The 11,506-nt window shown below is 44.3% G+C and overlaps 2 gene segments (V, D, J or C); both read left to right on the top strand.

Moving 5' to 3' along the window:
* The first annotated feature begins 4,856 nt into the window (after positions 1 to 4,856).
* On the top strand, positions 4,857 to 5,763 carry LOC126951086 (T cell receptor beta variable 3-1-like). The segment is given in 2 exon segments: positions 4,857 to 5,147; positions 5,261 to 5,763. Coding segments are annotated over 2 exon segments (621 nt in total).
* A 3,371-nt stretch (positions 5,764 to 9,134) lies between these two features.
* LOC126951093 (T cell receptor beta variable 4-1-like) lies at positions 9,135 to 10,567 on the top strand. The segment is given in 2 exon segments: positions 9,135 to 9,504; positions 9,615 to 10,567. Coding segments are annotated over 2 exon segments (525 nt in total).
* The last annotated feature ends 939 nt before the right edge of the window (positions 10,568 to 11,506 follow it).

Genomic DNA, 11,506 nt, shown 5'->3' with positions numbered 1-11,506 from the left:
TAAAGCCAGTTTTGGATAACTTTAACATCTGAATCTGTTTGGGTCTGTTTCTTTTTTCTGTTTTCTCTGTTTGGTTTCTGGACATGTGATTTTGTTTTCTCACACAACTAGTAATTTATTCGAATGTTAGATATTGTATATAAAAACTATAGAGATAATCTGAGGCTCTGAATGATTTCATCTTCCTCAAATGATTCACTTTTGCTTCTGCTGGGAATTGTAGCAGGGGCAGATCACCTTAATTGAGCTTATGACTGAGCTGGATCAGAGCTGAGCTTCAGCCTGCCTCACGGCTGCTCGCCTTCGGTCTTAGCCATTTGAGTTCCAACTAGATGTCTGGAGTTTAACAGCTTAATCAAAGTGTTAATTGCATAACATAATATTTGCTATTGTAAGTATGCAATTCAACGAATTTTGATAAATTTGTGGAGTTGTGCAACAATCACCTTGATCCAGCTGTAAAACATTTCATCCTCCCCACCCAGATAGTTCCTTTGTGCTCTTTTTCAGTCAATCCCTGCTTCTACCCCCAGCACCAAGGCCTGGGGTCTTTGCCAGGCTCCTCTCCTATTCAGTAGTCACTGAACATAAATGTTCTCCAGATCAGAAAGGTGGTGGATGCTCCTCAAAGCCTGCTACACTCTGTCTTCCCTTTTTTCCTCAGCCACTTAGCCAATGATATACAACTGGCAAATGACTTAGAGGCAAAAGTGGTCTGTTAGATCTCTTTTTTCTCGTTGAGGTCCCAATCCCTTAAGTTCTGAATGCCTCAGTGGCTCCAAGTGTCTTCAAACATTTATTTTTATATTTTATTAAGTTTTTCTAGTTGTTTTTGGTGGGAATGTTGTTCTGCAAAACTTAGTCTATTAACTCCGAAAGCCAGTTTTTATATTTGTCAAAGGTGAGGTGCAATTTTGTATGTTTGTATTTTAGGTAGAAGCCTCTTGAAGAAAGGAAGAAGTGAACCTCTCTGTCTTCTTTTTGTTTTTTGTTTTTGTTTTTTTTTTTTTTTTTGAGACCGAGTCTTTCTTGTGTCACCTAGGCTGCAGTGCAATGGGGCGATCTTGGCGCACTGCAACCTCCACCTCCCGGGTTCAAGTGATTCTCTTCCCTCAGCCTCTGGAGTAGCTGAGATTACAGGCATGCGCCACCACACCCAGCTAATTTTTGTATTTTTGGTAGACAAGGGGTTTCACCATGTTGGCCGGGATGATCTCGGCGTTTTGATCTCATCATCTGCTCACCTTGGCCTCCCAAAGTGTTGGGATTACAGGCATGAACCACCGCACCCGGCCACATATCTCCATTTCTAAGAGCTCTACCCCACTTCTGCCTTTGGTCCACCATGGGACAGAGTCTTCACACGTTTGACCTTTTACCACAAGGAGGAGCTGTGACTCTACTGAGATTAAGGAAACTCAGAGGAAGGACAGAGAATTCTCTGCATGGGAGACAGTTAAAAGAAATGTTGGGTTTATTTACAACAGGGGAAAATATGGTCTGCAGAAGCTGTGTTAATGCTGAAATGTGAGAGGTTAAATACAGACTGTTCATTTGCCTTGCTGTGCAGGTGCTTTTGTTCTAGCAAAGAGCCTAGACTGCCAGATTTGTTGCATGTGAGGCTGCATGGGATGAGAAAGGAGGAGAGTTTGAGATGGGAAAGAGGAGAGCTCACAAGCAGATGCCAGGGGAGGACCCGTTCCTGAGAGGAATAAGAGAAGCTCTGGATGCTGGGCCTCTGCTCCAGCTCAATCCTGCCATGAAATGACGTCCTGAGACCTGGGCAGTGAGCCTGACAAATCAGGGCTTCCTCGAGGGATATTGCAAAGAGAGTAATTACCATGGAAAATCTACTTATCAGACCAAAGAATACCTGGAGCACCATTCCCCTGACTGTAAATGATGAAAGACTTAAGCTAGAAAGAGTTTTCTTTTTTCTTTTTCCTCCTCTGAATGTTCCTCTAAGTTCTTGGAGCAAGAATTTCTAAGGATAGGACACCCGTCTCCTGGGTCTGAGCAAATGGTTCTATCAAAACAACATCACCAGACTCCCTTCCAGCCTCCATCTTCAACATCTATCCCTGTCTCCCAAGACCCATGGAAGCTGGACTTGTCCAGATGTCAAAAGATGATGCCAAACAGTTGGAGATGGGAAAGAAGGTGGCGTGGACAGACCTCCAGGATGCACATCTGAAACAGGCTCTTCATTTTGTTTTCACTACAGGCTCCTGTTTCACCTTTTCAGAAAGCAGTTGAAATTTTCTTCACTTCTTGGAAATCCAAAAATACTGCAAAGATACATTTTATATAGGCTCTAGCTATTCATCAGGATGGAGCTTCAGAGTATCTCTATACTCTACGGGATATATTCTAGCATGCTGCCTGGAAGTGAAAGTCTAGCCAAACAGTTTAACAGGAAAACCAGTAGCCATCCCATGGAGGTTAATTTTGCAGTTTATTTTGGAATGGAACAAAAGAATTTATTGAAGATAGGAAAATCATGTCTACATGCTAGAATCTAAATTTCTTAACTCTCTGTAGTATGGGCCATTTGCAAATCCTCTAAAGTCATAAAACCAGACTACGAGAAACACACACTTCTAAGCTCAATATTAAATACTTAAAGTGACTACCACAAGAGTTGGAGAGTCAGGGTCCCCCTGGGCTTTTCAAACTCCTACCCTCACAAAAAATCTAAAACTTCTTCTCAGTAACAAAAATAAGATGACATATAATCATTTTTCATTGTTAATAAATAATCGCTATCCATCATGGCATTGTATTTAATTTGTGTTAATTGTTGTTAACAAATGACTGCAGATTAAACATTTGTGATCCATATAATAATAGAAATATTAAATGTCAACTTTTTAAGTGGCCAAGAGAGATTTTAATAGTTCAATAGGCAAATAGCATGAACTGACGCTTTGCAAAGGTGAGGGACACATGGCCTGTGACAGGATGTCTTATCTGGTTTTGGTCTGAATTTCATTTGGAAAACTGGAAGCTACTGGTCGACCTGCAGGGATATGATCCCATGAGCTGAGATGCATGTTGACATTTGTATTTTTGTCAGCATGAAAGAATATTTTTTAAATCGGGGCCATTGCCTCCGGTAACTAGCAGCCAGCTAGGTCGAATGGAAGTGAAACCATGGCCCTTGTCCCGCTGCAGATCTGGAAACCCAGTGTTGAGCATCAGTGAACAGAGAGATGGAATCAGTTGAAATGAAATCGTCATAAGATTGTGCTCAGGAAACTAAATTTGACATAATTGGGCACAAGAGATTGTTTATCTATTTTATTCCACCAGAGGAGACAGCACAGTTTTCCCGTGAGTTCTTGGGGAGCTGGAGGAGGGAAACAGCTCTGCCAGGTGAAGTGGTTTCCTCATGAGAAGTGTAAAAAGAAGAAGCAGAGATGGAGAGTTTGATTCTACAAAGGTGGAAGATTTTGCTTGTAAACATATCAACACACTTGCCTTTCCCACTAAGACTCAAACTTTGGGGAACTGCCCAAATATAAGACGGGGTTAAAATATTGGACAGCCAAAAATATGACTCGTGTTCAAAATATGCATCATGATATCATTCAGTTCAATGTGTTCTACTTCTTCTGCAGCGTTCTGCCTCATTCCCTTTGCCCCTACAAGTCTCCACCTTTTTGTGGATTAAGTTATCTCCATGATAAAACTATTATGTTTTCTCCCCCCTTTGACTTTATTGTTGGAAGCCTGGTTCTTCCCAGGGATCCCAGCGTCTATCCTCTCTCCTTTCTGTAGTTTTTTTCCCCTTCTGCAGCATAGTGGGCCCTGTCAGAAAAGAAGACGTACATCATCAATTTCTTTCCTCCTTTCTATCCTTAGGACAATTTTTGATGGACAATAAAACACATTTGCTTTCCATGTCTCCTGTAAACAAAACAAAACAAAACAAAACAACAACCAGAAATCCTGGTGGTTGCTGCCCTGGGGCCACTTACTGAGGCACTGAGGTCTGAGTGCTGGGCCTTGCTGACCAGAGTAGGAGGAGCTGCGGCCTGGCCACACCCCCCGAGGTTGGGTGGTTGATGGCTGCCAGAGGAGGGGAGTACCATCAGCAAGAATAACGGGGACAGGGGTGCTCAATAGGGGATAATTCACAAAACATGAAGGCATGTTGTGTTGTCACATTGGCACAGGTGGGTAGGGCCCAAGGATGCCAATAAGCATCCTAGCTGAACAGGACAGACCCCTACAACAATCACCTGATCCAACATGCCAGTAGTGCCCAAGTTGAGAAACCCCGCAATAAGCTTGGGTTGCAAACTTTGTACCAAGAAGGAGGATTATCTGCAGACAACTCAAGGGCAGTGACATCACCTACTTTTGTTTTCCACGACTGCCGTGTTGTTTACATTCATCGCCATTCGTTCCCAGCACACGGTGTCTACATATTGTCTAGCAGCCTCCTGTTTCCTCATAGATCTGCCTCTTGGATAGATACAAGCATCAGAGGGAGCAGGGTTGCAGTTCACTCCCAACAATGACCCTTCAGCAGGGTTTTCTCTGAACTAGCATCGCAGTCATGTGGGTTAGGTGACTGTAGCTGGTACTCAGGTGAAATCTCAGGCCAGTCTCTTCTGAATCAGGGAGACTGTTGACCATTAATCAGATCTTCACGTGAACAAAGATTCAAAAGAGGAAAACAATGTTCTGCATTATTGTGAAGGGGAAGCAAAGGATCCAGAGAGGAACAGCAGCCTGACTCTGAGGGAAGGGCATGAAAGGGAGAGGAAGGGAGGGGGTGGTCAATCCCGGGTAAGAAGCAGGGAGGGAGGGGGCTGATGGCACAGGAATGACCGTCAGAGACACATCCTGGAGGCCACAATTCAACCCTCTCAACTATTCCCAGAAATTTCAAAAACTTTTAAAGCAGCAAGTGCAGGGCGTGAAAAGGAGGAGCCATGCTAGAGGAGAGCCTGGGAATGGGGAAATGATTACAGGCTGTGACCTCACTGGCGCAGCCCCTCTCAGCGGCAGTGGAAAGCACAGCCTAGACTTCTCACCACTGCACACCAGAATCCTGCCCTGGGCCTTGCCTGGTCTGCCTGACTCTGCCATGGGCTGCAGGCTCCTCTGCTGTGTGGTCCTCTGCCTCCTCCAAGCAGGTGAGTCCTGGGACCAGGTGACATGATACTGTTGGAGTCCCTAAACCTTTTCACCATGACAACAGCAGGCTACCTCCTGGGATTTGCCTGAATTCTGCTTCTCTCCTTTTCAGGTCCCTTGGACACAGCTGTTTTCCAGACTCCAACATACCTGGTCACACAGATGGGAAAGAAGGAGTCCCTTAAATGTGAACAAAATCTGGGTCATGATACTATGTATTGGTATAAGCAGGACTCCAAGAAATTGCTGAAGATAATGTTTATCTACAGTAATAAGGAGCCCATTTTAAATGAAACAGTTCCAAATCGCTTCTCACCTGAATCTCTAGACAAAGCTCATTTAAATCTTCACATCAAGTCTGTGGAGCTTGGTGACTCTGCTGTGTATTTCTGTGCCAGCAGCCAAGGCACAGCCTTGCAGATGCATCACGTGCTTGTGCACAAACCTCCCGGCTCAGCCAGGAAGCTGTGGGCTAGTGTGTGCACCTGCACCCAAGGCTCCAGTCTCCACTCCCTGATGACCTCTGATGGAGTTTCAGTCTGTAGTACAGCCGGCTAGTGCACCCAGTGGAGAAATCCTCCATTGTATGCACACAGAGTCTCACAGAATTTTTTCTCGGCTAGGGCAGGGCTTCACAACAAAGCCACTGAAGTATTAGGGCCCCACAAACAAAAACGGAGCCTGTTTCAAGCACTAAAGATCTTAACTGATGGAGGAAACCTTTTCTTGTCTTTCTGTGCTGCACACATGGGTTCATATTTTATATAACATTATGATCAAAAACACATGATTGCTAAAAATTGTTGATGAGCACAAGCATAAAGGAGGGGGAGGGAAATATTTCTAAGATCAAGAGACAATTCTGATGATCAGTAAGTACTTTATTTAACAGAAAAATATTTGGAGAGGCATGAAATTCCATGACAATAGGTAAACTGGAAAGTGTTGAGGAGAAGCCGGTGGAGGCAGCCTTGTGCCTTGTAGACTCCTTCTCTTCAAGAAGTGTGACAAGCAAGTGTCTCTCCAATTCTGATGAATGTCATCTTGAACTCTTCTCAAGAGTAGGCGACAGCTGGATGACTGGGGATATTGGGAGACACGGAAAGGACTTTGGACACAAATCTCTAGGCAGTGGTGAGCCATTGGTCCTACTCCAAGTGAAACAACATGATGAAACTGTTATTTTGGTACAGGAACACTGGTAGTAGTATGGATCAGAAAGGAGATAGATTTTTGGGTAGCATGAAGGATTAGGAGACTTCTAAATATCCCACATGAAAGGTTAGAAAGAGTTTATGAGAAACATTGTGGATGACATAGGCTTGAGGCTCTGGTTTATGTTATCTCTTGGAAATAGTATTGGGTTTTATCTGGGAAGGTTGAATGTAGGACTAGCTAGGGTCTATTTCAGCTTTGCCCTCCCTCTTAGGGAGCCCCAGCATGTGGTCATCATTGCTAGTGCATGCCTTTCCAGGGTCTTAGTGGGAATCATGGTGTTCCCACCACGACTCTCCACTCTCACTGGGTCTGAATGCCTTCTGGGCCTGAGTATCTTCTGACATCCCTGCCCATGTCTTCAGCCTTCCAGAGTTTGTTCCCTGCTGGGCCTTCAGGAGTGCCACCCTCTGCATGCACAACTTAGGATCTGGCCGAGAAAGAAAAATAAAAAATAAAAAAGATTTTCTTACACGAGTTCTTGGGGCTCCTTGTTAGTACTCTGTGTCCTAAATCCCAGCTGTCTTGGAGTCAGTTAAGTCCTCTTGTCTTCAATCACATATACTGCTTCTATTTTATATAAATATGTTTGCTTGACTTTTTTCATATTTACCATTCCACTCTTCACTCTTCTTGCAATTCACACGATCCTGAGATCATTTTCCTTCTTAGATCCATTCCTAATTCAGATGACTTGAGCTCTCTGGTCACCACGCCTTGTTGTGGGAAATGCTAACATAAGTTAGCTATTGTCCTCAGGAAAGTTAAACCTTTTACTTCCAGCATTATTTAAGGTTTCTGTTTAAACTCTATTGCTTTTTTTTTTTTCATTTTCCTTGCAATTGGGTTTACTTATTGGGAACTAAACAATGCAATAAATTTTTATTTGTTCAAATTTGTTCTATTTCTTTGTAGAAGGACCAAAGTGTTTTCTTGCTGAAGTAGATACCAATTGAAATAATTTTAATAGGAATGATATTAGAGTTTGAAACAAGATTAATTTTAGGTTTTTATCTAGTATAGCAGGTTAGAGGTCCATCCTATATGTAACCCGTTGAGGGGAAGAATATTCAACCCCACTTTCTTAAAATCCAATCTACATTCCTTTACCTTTTTTTTTTTTTTTTTTTTTTTTTTTGCTTTATGGGCCACAACGAAAATCTGATAATATGTATACATTAGAGGAATGCTAAAATTTTCTTCCTGACTGAACATATCCCCAGGTTAAAACAAACCTAAATTATAAATCCTTGACTAAAATCATGGATAAGTATCCTCCCTAGGCCGAGTGTAGATTTACATATAACATAGATTTACGACCCTAATCTCACTCCTACAATTACAATGATCATCACAAAATGGTTATACTGCTGTAATACAACAATAAATAGATGGTAAAAATCCCTTAGAAAGTATGAATCATCTCATTTTTGTGTTTATTTGTGTTCATTTGTATCTTCACATGTTCTAGAATGAAAAGTCAATATTGGCATAACTTCACATTTTAAGAAAATTGATGATATTTCAATAAATGGTCACGAAGCATAAATAGCGTATGCAGCAAAATAGAAATGACCCATAGGAATTCATTGAGCTGGTTTCAAGTTGGAAAACTCTCCACAGAACTGATGACCTAATGTGGTTTCTAACATTTTAGAAATGGAAGGGCTTTGGAGATCATCTCCTTTCAGTTCCCCTGATTTAATATATGAGGAAATGTGGCATCACATATATGAAGTGATGGAACACTGACATACTGATTACATTTCCTAAAGTTCATGTAAGATACATTTTTATTCTCTAGCTGGTCACGGTCTTGCTCTGTCTGGAGTGCAGTAACACAAGGCTCACTACAGCCTTGACTTCCCTGCTCAAGCAATCCTCCCACCTCAGCCTCTTGAGTGGCTGGGACTACAGACATGCACCATTACATCCGGCTAATTTTTGGTAATTTTTGTAGAGATAAGGTGTTGCAATGGTGCCCAGACTCAGACATAGACAATTTCTGTTGAGTAAAACTTTAGAATGTCTTAGGTGTGGGGATACCTGGTGTTCCGACTGTTGACGCTCTGTATTGTTGCCAACATCTCTTTCCTTTTCATTCTCCCCTGGCCTTGCAAACCCATCCCTGCTGCCCAGGGATGTGGGATATGGATCCAGTCTGGATCCTGACACTGGGTTGGTGAGTGGCCAAGTGCTGCTTTGGCCACAGGGAGGAGCTGTGCTCCCGTGAAACCTCTGAGGCAGGGACCTGGGGAGGGATAGAGAGTGAGAGGAGAGATGGCCCAGGAGGGATCTTGCCCACGGGGAGCCATCCGTACCGCAAATGAGAGCATGGCTGTACTCAGGTCAAGCACACTAACATCAGCTTCAAGCTATTTCCCTTTCCTTTGCGCCACACACCTTGCGTTGTTCTTCTTCAGCATCCTGTGTATGTTAGCTCGAAGCCCAGCCAAGCCTCATGCCCTCCGCTTCAGGGACAGAGGGTGGCTCATCCCTTTCGTGCTCCCTCAGCTCCCTCCCCACTGCCTGGTTGCTGGTTGGCATCACAGTCATACCCTTGAATGATGGGCGCTGGTCCGCACTGCATCTGTGGTCATGCAGTCATCCTCCCTCCACAGAGCCAGGCAAAAAGGGCTCGACCGTGCTTAGACATTGAGGGAAGGGACGTTTTGAATGGTTCTGTCTTGTGTGATCCCGCAGGACAGAAGGAGATTCCTTGAATGGGAGTGGTCTGTTGCTGAGAGGGGTCCTGAAAGACAGGGGGACAGAGATAGAGGGAGGATCCACTTAATGAGGAAGCAGCTGAGAGCAAAGAGCCCCTGCCAGAGGAATATCCTTGGGGGGTAAAAAGCTGGCTCTGTCCTTTCTGCCCAGCCCATTCATCCCAGCCCAGACTATTCAAATCTACCTTCTATCAGAACTTAGAAAGGATGTAAAACGGCTAGGAAGAAACATCCCCTGGGTCTGGGGAAACTGTCAGGAGCAGTGACATCACAGGGAAAACCACCAATCAGGGCCAAGGAGACCAGAGCCCAGGGCCTCACCCAGAGGACCCCAGTCAGAGGCCTCATCTCAGACCCGAGGCTAGCATGGGCTGCAGGCTGCTCTGCTGTGCGGTTCTCTGTCTCCTGGGAGCAGGTGAGTTAGGTTCAAACTGTCTGTCCTTGAACTCCAAGCTTTTTCCTTGTGGCTGCAGCAACAACCCTCCTCCTGGGCTCTGCCTGAATTTTGTCCCTTTCCTCCTACAGTCCCCACAGACACTGGAGTTACCCAGACACCAAAGCACCTGGTCATGGGAATGACAAATAAGAAGTCTTTGAAATGTGAACAACATCTGGGACACAATGCTATGTACTGGTACAAGCAGAAAGCTAAGAAGCCGCCGGAGCTCATGTTTGTCTACCAGTATGAGAAACTCTCTATTAATGAAAGTGTGCCCAGTCGCTTCTCACCTGAATGCTCCAAGAGCTCTCTCTTATACCTTCACCTACACGCCCTGCAGCCAGAAGACTCAGCCCTGTATCTCTGCGCCAGCAGCCAAGACACAGCCTTGCAGAGTCATCACTTTCCTGTGCAGAAACCTTCGGGGCCTGCCGGGAAGCTGTGGGGGCCACGGAGGGCTCGGGTGAGCATTTCCTGCAAGAGCCCCGACAGAAGCTTCAGAACATCACAGCACCTGCTAATTCATCCATGCGGCAACTTTACATCCCGTGCTCATATTTAGAGTGTGGGTTTTCTTTTGCCTGAGTGTGACTGCCCTGTCAACTGCTTTGAAAAAAAGATAAACATATTCAGATCTACTTTTAAAAAATGCATTTTTAAAATCATGAAATAGGCTGGGCATGGTGGCTCAGGCCTGGCCTGTAATCCCAGTACTTTGGGAGGCCGAGACGGGCAGATCATGAGGTCAGGAGTTTGAGACCAGCCTGGCCAATATGGTGAAACGCTGTCTCTACTAAAAATACAAAAATTAGCTGGGCGTGGTGGCATATGCCTGTAATCCCAGCTACTTATGAGGTGGGAGAATCGCTTGAACTCGGGAGGTGGAGGTTGCTGTGAGCCGAGGCTGTACCACTGTACTCCAGGCTGGGTGACAGAGTGAGATACCATCTAATAATAATAATAATAATAATAATTCTGAAATGAAGCAAGCATGCTCTAAGGATTTTTTAGCTTAAAATTTTAGAAGAACCCTCTAAATAATCACCTGTGTCACCACAGAGTTACACCTTGCACTAGGTCAGACACCGTCCTGTGAGGAGCTATGTTCTCCTGACACTTCACGTCCAGTGGTTTTCATGACTCTTCTTTGGGACCAAGGGTTCCCTTCCATCATAGGTTGTTGTCATGCAGAGTCAAGCAGCACTGAGCATTGCGAAATCAGAGAACGAACTTCCAGGCAAGGGTCCCAGTCCAGAAGTCAGCTAGAGAGGACAGTAGTAGACTTACTCTTTGGGAAATGTGTTTGAGAAATATGTATCAATTTTCACCACTTCTATTGTTCTATATTCCAGTTTGTCTGTTCTCTATTATCTCGTTTTTACACTGAAAGCTAGACTGTGGATTCTAGCCCTGATCAAAGCTCCGAATGTGCACAGACACCTTCTCTGAACCCAGCAGGCAGCAAACGTGCCTCTGTCTGCTCCCCTTGCTCTAGAGCCTGTGGATCATGGTCTAGAAGCTTCCTGACTCATCCACTCTCCTTCCCTTGGCTGGAAGTCTCCTTGTCGGTTTCAGATCTCAGCTCCTCCCTGGATTTCCTCTCCAGACTGACATTTGAAGGATTATTTTCCCCCTACGGTCTCTTTATTCCCAGTGTGTTAAATCATCAGGCTCAGAGCCAGATGCCTCCAGAGCTCTACATTAGCCTTTAGAGAGGAGGGTGGGTCCTGGCTGTTCTGTTTACATCTTTTTTCATTCACTAATTCATTCATTCATTTATGATAGAGACAAAAGGCTCCCTATCCCAAGATATACGGTCATTTGTGCTGTATCAAAAGAGAAGATATTCTTGTCACAGTTTTATGAAATGAGGTAGCTTCACAACTTGGGGGAAAGCAACCTTTTAAGTTAGTTGTCAAAATTAGCCTTTTGCCTAAGTTAAGTTAGGATCCTAAATTGGGCTCCTACCCTCCCACAA

Source organism: Macaca thibetana, chromosome 3 (genome assembly GCF_024542745.1).
Source record: "Macaca thibetana thibetana isolate TM-01 chromosome 3, ASM2454274v1, whole genome shotgun sequence".
NCBI classification, from domain to species: domain Eukaryota; kingdom Metazoa; phylum Chordata; class Mammalia; order Primates; family Cercopithecidae; genus Macaca; species Macaca thibetana.
This window is presented reverse-complemented; position numbering and strand designations above follow the sequence as displayed.